The sequence below is a fragment of the Colias philodice genome, chromosome 25 (genome assembly GCF_061535455.1).
Source record: "Colias philodice isolate Cphi_HAF_F1 chromosome 25, ilColPhil1 Martin Lab GWU primary, whole genome shotgun sequence".
In the NCBI taxonomy this organism is placed as follows: domain Eukaryota; kingdom Metazoa; phylum Arthropoda; class Insecta; order Lepidoptera; family Pieridae; genus Colias; species Colias philodice.
In genome coordinates this window covers 7726918-7744575 of record NC_143110.1, presented here as the reverse complement: position 1 = coordinate 7744575, position 17658 = coordinate 7726918, and the positions used below count along the sequence as shown (strand labels likewise).

Below are 17658 nucleotides of genomic sequence, written 5' to 3'. Positions count from 1 at the left end.
TTTGTTGAATGCATGACACGGCTCTATTGAAGCCATTTTGAATTTTATTTGTAAGAGATTCATTAAAATAGATCCCATCGCAGGATTATGTACTTCATTCGTAGTTTTTTTGATGAAACCAATATTTTATGTATATTTATAATTAGGAGAATATATATCGACTAGGTTGCCAGTCAAAATTTGGCCGCAAGCATTTTTAATTAATATTCATAATCTTTGACAGCCAGCAATGTGCTATGCAGGATGATAATTTATTATAATTATGCAAATCATCCTAAGTGTGTTAACGTAATAAAACAAAGTTAAATGCTCCAAGGAAAAAATAAAAAAAAATATATAAAAAAATGTTGTGTGGTTTTATGAAACCACGGTAAAAGTGAAACTGTTCGAACGGTTCCGAACACTGCTTGTGTAGCGCATGTCGCGTGTCGGTCGGCTGCCGAGTAGGTATACCTACTCGGCAGCCGCGATACACGCGACATGCGCTACACAGACCAAAAAGTTTGAGACGATGTAATAAAAGTTTCACTTTAAAAAGGATTTATTTTCTACACACGTGCAAATTCGGGCCAAACGACAAGCAATATGAATCGCTATATACTGTTTATTATTAGAATATTATTTATTATAATAGGTAATTCACCCATGAAAACTTACAACATAATTTCACATACCATTAAAATCTTGACCCTTGGAACAAAATATTGATTTTATTCGATTTGCACGAATTTAAAAAACTATTGACTGTAGGTATGCTATTTAAATAAATAGAAAAAATTCAAGACATTCATTTCGAAACCACTGCTTTCTAGCCTACAACCGTGCTTTTAAAATGGGTAAGTAAAATATATAAAACTGAACAGTTTATTTGTTTGTATGAACGCGCTAAACTCAGAAACTACTGAACCGATTTCAAAATTTTCTTCACTGTTGGATATGTACATATTCCTGAGTATATGCTAATCTTATTAATTACACAGAGATGTTATGGATCAATAAATATACAATCCAATAAGAAATCATCCGGGATTGATAACAGGGAAAGTTATACATCCAATAATTCAGAATAGACTCGATGTTTAGCTCTTTTTTTCATATATAGGTACAAAAATTTCCTCCAAATATCTACATTCTATCATAATTACGTTATCCATACTAATATTATAAATGCGAAAGTAACTCTGTCTGTCTGTCTGTTACTCAATCACGCCTTAACTACTGAACCAATTTGCATGAAATTTGTATAGAGATATTTTGATACCCGAGAAAGGACATAGGCTACTTTTTATTGCGAAATATGTACCACGGGAGAAGCCGGGGCGGACCACTAGTATGCTATATGTTCATTATTTCCAACCTATGAAGATTTTTTATATGACTACATAAAAGGTAACGAGGAATTTTGACGCAATTTAAAATGTATTTCACTTTGGTTTTCAGTGTGGGAAATGATAGAGCGTTATTGATATGGTCAGACGCGTGGCAAGCAGCCTGGCAATCAGCCTGGCAAGCAGCCTGGCAAGCAGCCCGTGCGTTTACGGTACAAACTAAACACACATGCACAAACAACATGTTTATATGCTTGTGCCCGTGCTTGTGCTCCTTGAATGTCACTTTGGACGCAAGCGTCTGAACCCACCATATAATTCGCGTAGCGTCATCAATTTTTCACACTGAAAATAATGTGCTTAAGTTAACCCACTTGATTCAGATATACCATAAATATCCACAAGATAAACATTCTGATCTCCAGGTTACAAAATGTTCGCGCTGGTCTGCCTCCTCCTCATAGCGACGACTGTAGAATCCCGAATCTTCCGCGAACCACGCCGGCTTGCTGACCCGACCCCACCACCCCCTCCCTTCCAGGAAGTCACCAGCGAGAAATGCGATGTTTTCACGAATAACTACTGTGGTACACTTGACTATTCTAACCCACAAGAACAGTTTTTTAATGGGAAGTAAATAAATGACATCGTGTAAAATACAGTTTTTTATTTCTCCAGATAGTTTTCTTAATGCGAAGTGAGCCAATAACAATTTTGATTGAATTTATAATTTTTAAGAAGGCAATTTATAATTTCAATATCTTTCACTTAAATAAATAAAAAAAGAACGTGCGTTCTGAGCACACGTGTCAGAAGTCAAACTTCTTTGGCAAGATTCAAAGATACAAAAATCGTCGCCTTACTCCATGACGTGACGGTATTGCCATGACGCGACCTTGAAATTCTACTCTCAATGCGCCTAAAGAAGTTTCACTTCAAAAGTATAATACATAGGATTGAATAATATTTTATAATTTATTAAGCTCTACTATTGCTACCCACATTTATTTTATTTGACAAACAATTATTATTTACATAAACAAAATACATTATATAAAATCCTTATTTATTAATCTCATATTTTTTAAACTGCACGTATTTACGTTAGGACATCTTGTAGTTTCGCTTATGAATATCATATTTCTTAGCGACTTCAATATTTGGGACACTCCATACAAAATTACCGTTTTGACAGTCACACTGTAGAGACTGCAAATGTGTGTGTTAACGCTGGTTGGCACATTTGTGACTAGCGTAAAAAAAATTCGCGTTTTTCTGATGAAATACATCCGTAAACAGCACAATACCTAACCATTTTCTACGAAAAACGATAATCACAAATCCAAAATAATAAAATTACTTTAAGTCAATTTGATTAATGTTGTCAATCTTCGTTGCGTATCGTCCTTGCAGAAAAATGTGGACCATTTTTAGCTTGATCGTGCGGGGTGAGGTAAGTGTTTAATTTTGGCGGGAGGCGGAGAGTGTCCGTTCTGTAGCGTTTAGCTACTACATATTATTATGTATTCTGTGGTACAGCGTGAGCATAAAGCAAAATTACCAATCTTCTATTAGATGATAGGTGTAATATTCAAGCCTAAATCTTAAAAATAAAATACAATAAAACTAGATGATATTTTTGAGGATTCTGTTTAATCGAAAACATAAAATATTAAAATTTACTAAATAAAAAAACATCACGAAGTTACCCCTTATTTTCACACTTTTACGATTTAACATATTTTACATTGAAGATTTTTTGGAAAATGAAAATGATAATGAAAATCGGGGATGAGGATGAGCATGAAGATGAAAAAGAAAATCGAATCCGATCCAATTTCACTTTTGTTTTAGGATACATAATCGTAAACGTGTACCGTGTGAACGTGTAACAACTCAATAAGTACTACGGGCACTAGAAAAAAAAGTTTCAAACGAAATTTGTATGTAGAGAATATAGTGATCTTCAAAAATGAAAAGACGCATTTTATAAATTAATCCAATAATTTAATAGTTAAGTATGAGCACAGAATACATAATAGTAGCTAAACGCTACAGAACGGACACTCTCCGCCTCCCGCCAAAATTAAACTTACCTCACCCCCGCGCGATCAGACATAAAATGGGCCATATTTTTCTGCAAGGACGATACGCAACGAAGATTGACAACATTAATCAAATTGACTTAAAGTAATTTTATTATTTTGGATTTGTGATTATCGTTTTTCGTAGAAAATGGTTAGATATTGTGCTGTTTACGGATGTATTTCATCAGAAAAACGCGAATTTTTTTTTACGCTAGTCACAAATGTGCCAACCATAAAGCGTTAACACACACATTTGCAGTCTCTACAGTGTGACTGTCAAAACGATCCTTTTGCATGGAGTGTCCGGGGTGTGGTATGAGCCAATAATGATAATCTGGTTCATTAAATAGGCCATAAATAGTAAACGTTTAGTTTTACAAAAAAGTTCAAGGTATAAAACATAGAGATAAAAGATGCGAAATTCTACTTTTTATAAATAAGTCGCAGTAACTTCTGCCCTAAAGTGGATAGTTTCCGAGATATCGGTGACAAGCGAAGCATCACCTAGAATCTAGATCTATCAGTATTTTGTGTTTTTATGGTAATATGAACCTAAAATAATAATATAATAATATAAAATGTTATAATATAGTATCTCCAATGTGTACGTATTTATTATATATTACACCCGTGACACTTACAACATAATTTCACATACCATTAAAATATTGACCCTTAACAAAAAATTGATTTCAATCGATTTGAAACAATTTAAAAAACTATTAACTGTATATTATTTAAATAAATGTAAATAATTCAAGACATTTAGTCCGAAACCACTGCATAGTCAACAACCGTGATTTAAAATGGGTAAGTAAATCAATATTATAAAACCAATATTATAAAGCTGAAGAGTTTGATTGTTTGAACGCGTTGAACTCAGGAACTATCACACCGATTTACCTTAGAATATTTTTTAATACATGCTGAATAGTTAATACTGTTTTTTAAATATTATTATAATTTTTCCCCATCTCCAATATTAATGTCAGCACCCACGGCTTTACTCAGTCATTTTTAAAGGCATGTAATATAAATATTTACTTTACTATTTTATAGGCCTTAAACGGTGTTAAAACTGTGACACATACACAAACAAACGCCCGTATCATTTTCTTACCTTTCCATTATTACTCTCATGAATCCTATCTTTATCATATACCTTTGAAAGTTGACAATCCATTTAGGAGGCACAATATTGTCTAAGGGTGCTTTTCCATCAATAATGTGCGAGGATGTTTAGCGAGGAATGTGCTTGTTAATATCCAATATTATCGCTTCAAACGCTTAACACTTCAAACTAAATGAAGAGATATGATTGGTTCTTTACAAACACATTCCCCACTATATATTTTCGCACATGATCGCACACATCATCAATGCAAAAGCACCCTTACATCTATTCAAATACGCATGGGCAGTGGTAGGTACTGCGCTTACCATATTAACTTACCGGCCCATTTGCCAGTTAAGTTATAAATACACCTAATAATTGAACACAAACACACACACCACACATTCATTGGGTTGGCTATCCCCCCTTTTATTTTCATTTTTGCCTTTGTATAAATTTTCTTTTCATTTTTACCTTTAACAAGACCACGATGTATTAAGGGAAGGGACTGGCTCTCTTAGTCTTAACACAGGCTATGCCTAGCAAGAGAGCCAGAGCCTCATATTCAATATTGTACAATCAAAAGGTGAAATAAAGATTTATTTTATTTATTATTTATTTATTGCAGCATATACTGAGCTGTCTCCTTTTTTTCAGGGTCTTATGAAACACCTCTATAAATATACTGCTTTCATTTTATATTTTGTACGGGATAATCATGTTATTAAAATAAGTGTTTTTCTCTGTTATTGTTACTATTTCTTGTTGTGATGTTTTCTTATTTAACTTTTACGGTTCTTTATGCTGGCTATGTGTGTGTGTTATGATGTCCTTGATAAACAAATGTTTCTTTCCTTCTTTCTAATATCTGATCTTCAGATTCCCGAATGTTCGCGCTCTTCTGCCTTCTGCTAATGGTACTCATGGCACAGAAGTGGAAACCCGAATCTTCCAACGGCGTGTTTCACCGACCATACCACATCCGCCCTTCCTAGATCTGACCAGCGAGTAATGCGTGTTTTTACGAATAATGACTGTATTCTTGACTTCTAAGCCACCAGTTTTATAACAATGGAAAGTGAATAAATGACATCGTGTAATAGAACGTCTTTTATTTCTCCTGATAATCCATACTAATATTATAAATGCGAAAGTAACTCTGTCTGTCTGTCTGTTACTCAATCACGCCTAAACTACTGAACCAATTTGCATGAAATTTGGTATGGAGATATTTTAATACCCGAGAAAGGACATAGGCTACCTTTTATTGCGAAATATGTACCACGGGCGAAGCCGGGGCGGACCTCTAGTTTTTTATGTGCTAATAAGAGTGCTTTTCCACAGATAATTTGCGAGGATGTGTATGGAGGGATGTGTTTGTAAATAACCCTTTATAAACACACTAGGTTTCCGCCCGTGGCTTCGCCCGCGCAGTCAAAGAAAAACCCGCATAGTTCCCGTTCCCGTGGGATTTCCGGGATTGCGTCATTTTCCCGGGATAAAAAGTAGCCTATGTCCTTTCTCGGGTATCAAAATATCTCCATACCAAATTCCATGAAAATTGGTTCAGTAGTTTAGGCGTGATTGAGTAACAGACAGACAGACAGAGTTACTTTCGCATTTATAATATTAAGTATGGATTCCTCGCTACACATCCTCGCACTTTATTGGTGCCTGGTGGAAAAGCACCCTAACAATTGTTCTTGGTGGAATTTGAATTCAGTATTACATAGAAAGGCACGTATAACTTAGAGACATACCCTAAACTAAAACAATAGCGTTAAATAAAAAGTTTTATGGGATTATTTAATATGTATTTGATTATTTATAAAACTTTTAATTTTCAAAACAATTATTTGCATACACATAATACATCTATAATATTGAAATATTACGTTTTATTATTATTTTTATAAAAAGATCTAATATGTTGTTCTGTTTAAAAAATATCTCCTGAAATAAACGTACACATGTTTTGTTTTAAAATACATAATAGATATAATAAATCTGTAGAAGGGTCAATTCTGTACCTACATTGAAAATATTGAAAAAATAAATAGCAGGGGGTGTTACTGGATCGATACCAAACCCAAATATGTGATTAAAAAATTTTTTGTCTGTCTGTCTGTCTGTCTGTCTGTCTGTCTGTCTGTCTGTCTGTCTGTCTGTCTGTCTGTATGTTCAGGCATCACGTAAAAACTAACGGTTCGATTTCGATGAAACTTAGTATAATTATACCTTATTATCCTGGGCGTAAAATAGGATACTTTTTATCCTGGAAAAATACGTAAAAAAAAATTAATCTTAATTTTTCAGTTTTATCCATAGACGTTGTTCTGTAGAACCGCGAACACACGTTGCGTATTATTATAGGCCTAGCCGTATTTGGGTCCAATAGATATTTATAAGATGTCATTGTCAGAGTTACTCAAAATGGAGAAATAAACCATCCACTCGAAGACCGACATCCGCGCGGACGGAGTCGCGGGCGGAAGCTAGTACATAATAGAAATTTAAATTTAGTTTTGATAAAGTTTACGAAACAGATTTAATTAAAGAGATAACATTATCGAATTTTAACAAAGTTTAAATTAACGAAAGCTAATTAATTTTATCAATCATTACTATATAGGGATTCATTCACAACACTCTAGTTTAAATTTTAATATACATATTACGATGTTACTAATACCTTATTACAAATTGAAACATTTTATTCAAAATCATAATGTATGAATTGATAACAATAATCGGACTCGTCGAAAAATAATAATTAGTTATGTTAAATTAGTCATGACTAAAACAAAAAATAAAATTAACATGACTACCAAATCTCACATTTCAATAAAAAAAAACACTGACTGTAAACCACTTCGTGGAAATTGAAATCTTTTATAGAAACTAAGTAATACTTTTTAAGTTATAAATTATCTCTACAGATATGTACCTATTTTAAAATAATTAGATTTTCCATCATTTATTATCTGGAATGCCAGAACATCAAATAAATAATCATTAGAAATATTTAAAACAGATCCAAATTACAAAAATTTCATATATGTTGGATTTTGGTAATTTTTCATAAAAACCCTACCATTATAAACAAGGCTTAATATGATTAGGATCGCGTATTTAAATGAGATCCCAAATCGTCAAATTTCACAAGAGGAGCGACCATGGCCTCCCTGTATACATTAATCCTAGCAGCTATAGTTTTTGACACCGGATTCTCTCATGTTTTGGGTAAGTTTTATTTTAAATTCGTATTTTTGTTTCATGTGAAAATGTGCATCTCTATTCAAGAAAATTTTGCTATGTGTTATTGTACAACCTGCTACTATTATTGTAAACGCGAAAGTTTATAAATAGTTTCGTGTGAAAATGTTTGTATGTCTGTTAATATTTCACGCTAAAACTACTGCACCGATTTTTATTATACTTACCAAAACTGTATCTCAAACTCAAACTCAAACATTTATTTATTCAATTAAGACTTCTTCCAGAAGCACTTTTGAATCGTCATTACATTCTTTAAATTTACCACCGATTCGGAAAGCAGTATCTATGGAGAAGAACCGGCAAGAAACTCCATAGTTGCTCTTTTAAAGTCATGTCCAATATATTGTCCTGTATATTTCTATATATCCTACTATTATTATAAAGGCGAAAGTTTACATGAATGTATGTATGTTTGTTCATCTTTAACGTGAAAACCACGGATTTTGAATAAACTTGATAGTGATGTAGCTTATTGTTCCAGAGTAACTTATACTTAAAAAATACTGGCTTTACTCTGGATACTATACACATTACATTCTATAATATAAAAATGAATCGCAAAATGTGTTGGTAAGCGCATAACTCGAGAACGGGTGGACCGATTTCGATAATTCTTTTTTTATTATATTCCTTGATGTACGAGGATGGTTCTTATGTAGAGAAAACATAAATATGTTCCACGGGCGAAGCCGGGGCGGACCGCTAGTATACTATACATATTACACTGGATAAAATAGAGGACAGTATCAAAATCTCTTATTTATTACCAACAAGTTGACAAGACATCCATAAAAATCAATTTAATTTTTGTTTCTTTTAGAATTCGGAGATAATATGGAGTTAATGTGGCCGCCTGAGTACCACTTCAAAGGCGAAAGGACCGGTCTTACAACAGGACTTATAGAACCTTTTGAAATATGGTAAAATAAACTAAAATCCATACTAATATTATAAATGCGAAAGTAACTCTGTCTGTCTGTCTGTTATTCAATCGCGCCTTAACTACTGAACCAATTTGCATGAAATTTGGTATAGAGATATTTTGATATCCGAGAAAGGACATAGGCTACTTTTTATCCCGGGAAATAGGATAGGTTTTATCCCGGAAATCCCACGGTAACGGGAACTATGCGGGTTATTCTTTAACTGCGCGGGCGAAGCTGCGGGTGGAAAGCTAGTAATAAATAATTTTCTTAATTAATTAGGTTTGTCTTGGAATAAACTCTACCCATAATACATTGCTGTTAATTTAAGGTGTATAAGATTAAGTTTTCAATTGCGTCTAATAATATTACACTGGGGTAGAAGCCTTTGAAAATAATGAAAAGATAAAAAAAATCGCAGTCGGATGAAACCCATTAGAGAAGGAGGGGAATATGATAAAAATGTAAGGAAAAATAAATTACGGTCAATCCGAGTTCGGGAAGCGGGAGGGGGGAGCTTTTAAGAGAAAAAAATGGTTTCTCTCAATTTCCGACAAAACTACAAGTCCTATAGAAAAAAGTTCAATGACAAAGTTGTAGGTAATTAAAAGTTCTACAACTTTTGTATTCACAATTTTTTCATATAACCTAAAAATTTAGGTGAAAAATTCAAAAAACCACGTTTTTGGTCTTTTATTTCTATCTACTTCAAAATTTATTTTTTTTCTACGAAATTTGGTGAAAACTTACTTTATTATGTCCCAAATACACTGTAATTTATTTGATTGAAAATATTTATTTTTTCGCCTTATTTTGAATTAATACCAAAAAAACAACCTAATTTTCAATCGAAAAGTCACCCGTCAAAATATCAGCTTTTTTCAAAAACTTGGGGTGCCTTTTATTCATTGAAATCTCTACTTTCATATGGTGTAAAAAAAATAAACACCACCATAGTAAATGTTCTCAGGAAATGCATACAAACAGTCTGAAAATTAGCTTTTACTAAATCAGGCACAATTCTTGAACTCTATATCTTCTCTTGTATCGGCTTTTCGGTAATATTTCAAAAGAAAAATAATTATCTGTTCTAAGTTTAATATTTTACAGCATATTCAAAAGCAAAATGATGTCGATAAAAACATTTCAGGTAGTTCGAAAAGTGTGCCTGATTTAGTAAAAGCTAATTTTCAGACTGTTTGTATGCATTTCCTGAGAACATTTACTATGGTGGTGTTTATTTTTTTTACACCATATGAAAGTAGAGATTTCAATGAATAAAAGGCACCCCAAGTTTTTGAAAAAAGCTGATATTTTGACGGGTGACTTTTCGATTGAAAATTAGGTTGTTTTTTTGGTATTAATTCAAAATAAGGCGAAAAAATAAATATTTTCAATCAAATAAATTACAGTGTATTTGGGACATAATAAAGTAAGTTTTCACCAAATTTCGTAGAAAAAAAATAAATTTTGAAGTAGATAGAAATAAAAGACCAAAAACGTGGTTTTTTGAATTTTTCACCTAAATTTTTAGGTTATATGAAAAAATTGTGAATACAAAAGTTGTAGAACTTTTAATTACCTACAACTTTGCCATTGAACTTTTTTCTATAGGACTTGTAGTTTTGTCGGAAATCGAGAGAAACCATTTTTTTCTCTTAAAAGCTCCCCCCTCCCGCTTCCCGAACTCGGATTGACCGTAATTTATTTTTCCTTACATTTTTATCATATTCCCCTCCTTTTCTAATGGGTTTCATCCGACTGCGATTTTTTTTTTGTTTCAAAAATTATCTACTCTAGTCTATATGATGTAGTAATAAAGAAAATTTTCATTTAATTTTCATTAATTATTCTCATACATTATAATATAATACAATATATATCTTCTAATTCTGTCGATAACTGTTCAATGAACTAAAAAATAAAAATTTCCTCGAGCAAAGTCAAACCTATGAAAAAGAAATTGAAATGTTTCTAAAATAGAAAAAAATTACAGGTACAGTTCAGAACACAATAGGTCCCGAATCGATTACTACGATGGAACTGTAACGCAATACTACATCGGGAATGCCGAAGATGAATATGGATATGAATATAAGGTATGTATATCCAATTAATAAATCTACACTTTCTGCTAATATTATAAACGCGAAAGTTTGTGAGGATGGATGTATTACTCTTTCACGCAAATACTACTGAGCCGGTTACAATGAAATTTAGCACACATATAAAGGGTAACTTGGACTAACACATAGGATAGGTTTTATCCCGGAAATCCCACGGGAACGGGAACTATGCGGGTTCTTGAAAACGCGGGCGAAGCCGCGGGCGGAAAGATTATATTATAAAGCTGAAAAGTTTATTTGTTTGCTTGTAGTATACAACATATAGAACATAGTGCATTAAGTGCGCTCATCTCAAGAACCACTAGACCGATTTGCAATTAAAATTTTTGCGAATAAATAAATGCGAATTATTCGCAAAAGATGTGAGTCAGAAAGATACAATAAAATAAAGTTCATTACAACATGCAAGTTATTTACGACCATATGATTGATTTTTTTTTATTATTAAACCAATGCAGTCGTTTCCGGTATGGACGGAAGAAGAGAAAAACAACAGACTCTGCTACCGAGGCCTTTTAGAGGAGGAAGTTACTAATTTCCTACCATCTGATAACTTCACGTATGAAGGTTAGTATTATAAATCCAAAAAAGTATGTGCCGAGCACACGTGTCAGAAGTGAAACTTCTAAATAATAAATACAGATGTTATTACGAATTTTTTCACGCCACATTTTATATCTTACGCAAAGACGATTCGCAAATCACAAATTGCTTTTTAAATCCGTTAAAAACATAAAATTCTTATTTTATTATAGTTAATTAATCTTATCATTAACAGGTGATACCACATTTGACGGGAAAGACGTGGAAATCTGGAAAAATTCAGAAATAGACGAATATGGTCGACGAATCGACGATGTTCTTTATGTATATCGTGATGGCAATTATCATCTGCCTTTGAGGTATCGTATCTTAAAGCTTTTAAAAGTTTTTTAAGGGCTATTTTCTGAAACTGACAGTCATTAATAGCCTTTTTAACTATTTTTGAGTTAAATTTTCATTTGTAATTTTAACTGACAGATAAGATAAACCAAACATATGGGTTGTGCAACACGCTTTGCCGAGAGGTTTCTATTTTACTTATTAACTTATTATTAACTTTGGCTGGTTTCGAATTATACTTTTTGTTAGATTCCTACTTAATAAGCTTGTATTTTTAATGTATAATAAATAAATTACACGTATTTTTAATTTAGGTTCGAAAGAAAGAAGCGTATTATCGCAACTGGCGCTTTGGCCAAACATTTTGTGTCCATATTCCATGACTACAGCGCTCCAGATGTGTCTAAATTGGACGTGGAAAAAGGTATTTTATACTAATATTATAAAACTGAAGAGTTTGTTTGTTTGAACGCCCTAATCTCGGGAACTACTGGTCCGATTTGAAAAATATTTCGGTGTTTTTGGAATGCAATTAAAATTAGGAATAGAGTAAAAGTAGAGCTTGTGATATAATTGCTATATATTAAAAAAGAAACAAAGATTCGAATTGTTTTGGTTTTGAATTCAGTAATTTATCCCTGTTAAAAACTTTCAACTGACAAAAAATAAATTTATAACCAGTCAAGTACCTATCGTATATTTTTCCAGAAGTCAGATAATTAATAAAATTTCTATATACAAATATTGACTCGTACAAATATTCTTATAGACAAAGACTGCGAAGACGCGAAGGAAGCAGTAATTGACTTCCATAAAAAGCTGGAATTATTCCATCCTGACATTTCATCTCATGTGGATGAAGCTTTTGACAGGTAAATCAAATTAAAAAAAAAACCTTCGAAAAATAACCAAATATAAAAATACATAATGTTAAGTACCTAAGTATATTATATGCTTATCTAAGGACTCAGATTAAAGATCAAACATGAATATTCTGTGATCAAAAAGGTATTTTTTTATTTCAGTTATAAGAAACATCACAACAAAAACTACAAAGTCAGCGAACATGAATTGAGAAAAATGATTTTTAGAGAAAATTGGAAGTAAGTTAAACATGTATTTTATAAATAATTTTGAAATAAAAATTTGTTCTTCAGTTTAATAAATTCGCAGTAATTAATTTTTGCACTATAAAGGTAGAGCCAGATAACATATATGTATACTAAAACTTAAATAAGTAGCAAGCAGTCATTCAGAACAAAAAAAATAATTTTAGTTGACTTTAAAATGATAATGCTTTTTGTTTTCTACTAAATATTTCATGTATATGTATATGAACATCACATTTAGGCATATTTTAAGCCTTAGGTACTTACCATTCTACTACTTACGGTTAATTATTTTATACCCGTTTTATTATTCTAGAAAAGTCCGAGAACACAATAAAAAGAACTTGAGCTACAGAATGGGCATCAACGAATTCTCTGACAAAACTGCTGGAGAACTTGGCTATCTAACAGCCACTAGGTTTAACGATCACATCCAGGGTACAGAGACCTTCCAGTACACTGAAGCGGAACTTGAAGATATGGTCAAGGATCTGCCAGAAAACTTTGATCTCAGAATCGAGGGATATATTAGTAAAATTAAAAGTAAGTCCTTTTCACTTTAATAATAGGAGCAAATTGAACAATGATACTTTGGTGTTGTATTGGATGTCCAAATATGGAAAAATAAAATAAGATAAATTATAATGCTTTGAGCTTATTAGAAATCTCAACAAAACAAATAATAACGGCGTATTTTGAGCCAAATCTGCTGTGAATATTAGGTGTTCTAGGTACCTACATAATAAAAGTTTACATAAATGTAATGGTCTACCACTTACCAGCCAGGTGCAAATTTCATCTTTAATTTCTTCTGAGCTGAAAATTGGTACAATGATTATATTAAGATGAGAATAACATTGTAACTGCAGATCCGTTGGTGGATTGAGCACAAACATTGTATATACTCTACAACTCTACACAACATATAAAAGCAATAAGAAAACATCTAAAGTGTTTCCTTAAGTTTTCATACAAATACCTTTACACCTTCTACAGATCAAGACTCATGCGGATCCTGCTGGGCATTTTGCACAACTGCAGCCGTGGAAGGTGCTCTAACTCGGAACAATGGAGGCAGACGATTGGACCTCAGTGAGCAGTCGCTGGTGGACTGTGCTTGGGAGTAAGTTGATTATTTATACGAGGAAATTGTTATTAAATACGATACTATTTTATTTGTATAAAAGAACATAAGGTCATGCATGCTTTAAATATAAAAAGTTATATAATTAAAAAGGATAACAAAACATGTTCTATTAGTAAAAATAATATATAAAATAACAAGCTTTTTTTTTACAATTAAATAAGAGAACTTCATAGTCACACGTATATCATTTATTTTTCCTTTTTTTATCCCTTACCTTGGGTAGCCTGGAAGAGATCGCTGATAAGTGATAAGGCCGCTTATGTACTGTATTAATCCGGCTTTTGTATACTTGTAATATTTTCAACGTGATGCGGTGCATTAAATTGTTAGATAAATAAACTTTGTAAAAGATATGATAGTAGGTCAAACTTGGTCAATAGTAGCTCGAACTATTGCAGGAACGTAACTAGGCTATTTAAGTTTGCAAACTAGGTTACAGCTCACTAGCAATTTATGCAGGAAATTTGATGAAATTCCATCCATCCATCAATATGAAACATATTACGATGCATTTAGGCCTTTTAATTGTAATTTTAATTGATTGGAAATTGTAATTTGTAATAACTATTTAGCTATAATAACTTAGGTACTACTAACTTACATTTTATTGTTATGTTGATTGTAACAACTTATAATAATAGTGTTGCATTGTTTCGATTTAATATTGATTTTTTGCTGATTTAATATATGTTGCTCAATTTATTTTATAATTACTAACTTATTTAATTTTAGATGAATTTATTTATGTGATGATATAATTTTCGAAATTTGTTTTGGACGTGCTTTATTTGTAATTAGATACCTAGACACATTTTGTTTTTTGCTTTGCTGTATGTACTTATTTGTTATTGATTTTTTTTAATAGTTTTAATTGCATGTAAATTTTTAATTTATTTTTTATTTTATTTAATTTGTCTCTGATTTTTTTCGTGTCATGTAACTGTAAATGGAAGACACAGGCTCCTGAAAAACAGTTCTTACTATCTTAGGAGCCTGGGTCGCTCTTATTTGTAAAATGTTTTAAGTAGAATAAATGATTTATTTATTTATTTACACCAAACGAACATAGAGCTAGAGCTAGAGCAAGAGCATTATTTCGTGATCTTTTAGTGTAAATGAAAACTCGTATTCAGTGTTGTTCAGTATTAGAACATTATTTATAATCTTTTCGAACGCATTAAGAACAACGAAAGAATGCCTACGCCTGTTTACACAAATAATTTAACATAATGGGGTTATAATGAGCATTCGCTCGTTTGATGTAAATGCACAGCTGTTATATTCAGCTACTCATGTATGTATATAATTTGATAAGGTTCTCGTCAAAGCGTACTTTCATCTTAGGAAATGATATGATTTAATTTAAGTTAGTCTATTTTATTAAACGACTTCAAAAAAAAGGAGGAGGTTATCAATTCGGCCGGTATGTTTTTTTATGTATGTACACCGATTACTCCGAGGTTTCTGAACCGATTTACGTGATTCTTTTTTTGTTCGATGCGGGATGGTGTCGAATTGGTACCATAAAATTTTTATTCGGATAGGCCCAGTAGTTTTTATTTTATGAGCATTTTTGTCTGTATTTGTAAATGTTGCAAGTGCAAGTTTGAAGTCGGTTGTTTTTAAGGCAGTTATGTCTTGTTATTTCAAAATTCATTTTTTTCCTTTGTGAACCTTTTTCCTCTTTTTCCAGATATAGCAGTATGGGCTGTGACGGCGGAGATTTGGAGGGTGCTTTCAAATACGTTTTGAAGCATGGCATTCCGACTGAACAAGAATATGGTCTTTACATGGCTGAGGTATGTAGTTAATTTATAAGTATCTTACTAATGAACCAAAATAAATATGCTAAAATTCGGCATTCTACATTAATAACGTCACACCTGAAAGATTTCCACTGCACGTATCACCACAGATAACTAAATAGTCACGTATCACAATTAAACATATATACGATAAAGCTTAGTAATACGAAAATAAAATGAAAATAGCAATATGTATTAATACATCATCCCAGACTAGCCAGCTATCATAAGTAAGGCCCAGTTTTACAATTAACTGAAAGCCTATTTAATACTTTTTGCTCTATACCTACCTCTTTTCCTACATTATTTAACACTAGCTGCGCTTCGCGGTGTCACCCGCGTGGTTCCGCTCCTGTTAATCTTAGCGTAATGATATAATTATAGCCTATAGCCTTCCTCGATAAATGGGCTATCTAACACCGAAAGAATTTTTCAAATCGGACTAGTAGTTCCTGAGATTAGCGCTTTCAAACAAATAAACAAACTCTTCAGCTTAATAATATTAAAGTATAGATTTTAACTAACACATCTAAACAGAACATAGCTTATTAACTTATATTTCCACCAGGACGGCTACTGCCACATAGAGAACGTGACAGACACATATACAATACGCGGCTTCGGTCTAGTTCCCCCGAACAGCGTGAACGCCATGAAGTACGCGCTGTACAAGTACGGGCCACTCAGCGTGGGCGTGCACGCTGGGAAAAACATGATGATGTACTCTAATGGGATCTTTTATGAACCTGATTGGTGAGTAAATCTCCTATATAAAATGTTGAGAATGTTTGGGCACCATTTTTAACAATAATTGCTGAACAAATAAAAAACAAATGCTTAGTTTTTTGGATATTTCTTCTATTGAATTGGGAACCGTTTTATTTCAATTTTCATTCAGTATTTATAAGATATTAAATAATTCTTGTCTTATGGTTCATCATAGAACTTATTTTGAATGCATAAAAAAGTCAATGCAAAATCTGAAACGTTGTCTTGCAGAGATCGCTCTTAAAAGATAAGGTCGCCTATTTGACAATTAAAATTTTATTTTCTTTTGGATCCACCATGTGGACATTTAGTGTACTGTTTTGTATTGCAGTGTATTGCATTGCATTGCATTATATTGCATTGCATTGTATTGCATTACATTGTTTTGGATTGCATTTTATTGTATAACATTTTTCCAGCAACGACCGACCACAGAACCACGGCGTGGTTGCCGTGGGCTACGGAGTCAGGGATGGCGACCTTTACTGGATTATCAAGAACTCCTGGGGGGAGCAGTGGGGGGAAGACGGGTACATGCTCATATCAGCTACGAATAACAACTGCCATGTGATGGCAAATGCTATATATCCTGTTGTTTAGATGTAGTTTTAAGTTTTAGCGTAAATAAACACGTGCAATCGATGTTTGACTTTTTATTGGCATAGCCAACAACTAATAGTGGAAAGGAGAGGAGTAGAAAGTTTAGATTTAAATATTAATAGAACATTTCTTTTGATTTCCTTCTATTATTACATACTAATAAATTACCATATTATGGTACCTCAGACGCCTGGCAAGCAGCCCGGCAAGCACCCCGGCAAGTAGCCCGGCAAGCAGTCTGTGCGCTTAGGGTACAAACAAACAAACACGGACGCATGCACAAACAACATGTTTAGGTACATGCTTGTGCCCGTGCTTGTGCTCGTTGAATGTCACTTTGAACGCAAGCGTCTGAACCAAGTCTGAACCCACTTTATACTTCACAATTTAGTAAACCATCATTTCCTTCTGAATTATAACATCGATTCTGTAGGTATCTGGCTGTATCTGGTTTTAAATTAAACGGGATTTTTTTATTATTGTTGTGACA

General features: G+C 32.7%; 1 protein-coding gene and 1 long non-coding RNA gene across 2 annotated transcripts; both read left to right on the top strand.

The window, feature by feature from the left end:
- Positions 1 to 807: 807 nt before the first annotated feature.
- LOC149477516 (uncharacterized) lies at positions 808 to 1972 on the top strand. Its single transcript, XR_016317599.1, has 2 exons — positions 808 to 836; positions 1754 to 1972. It is a non-coding gene; the product is annotated as an uncharacterized LOC149477516 (long non-coding RNA).
- A 5732-nt stretch (positions 1973 to 7704) lies between these two features.
- Positions 7705 to 17210, top strand: LOC149477515 (pro-cathepsin H-like). Its single transcript, XM_089710826.1, has 13 exons — positions 7705 to 7772; positions 8629 to 8728; positions 10728 to 10830; positions 11316 to 11424; positions 11636 to 11759; positions 12054 to 12163; positions 12509 to 12611; positions 12765 to 12842; positions 13165 to 13391; positions 13845 to 13971; positions 15689 to 15794; positions 16369 to 16553; positions 16988 to 17210. Exons 1-13 carry the CDS (start codon positions 7706 to 7708, stop codon positions 17166 to 17168), a joined length of 1620 nt encoding a protein of 539 aa, XP_089566952.1. The 5' UTR covers position 7705; the 3' UTR covers positions 17169 to 17210.
- Positions 17211 to 17658: the final 448 nt, after the last annotated feature.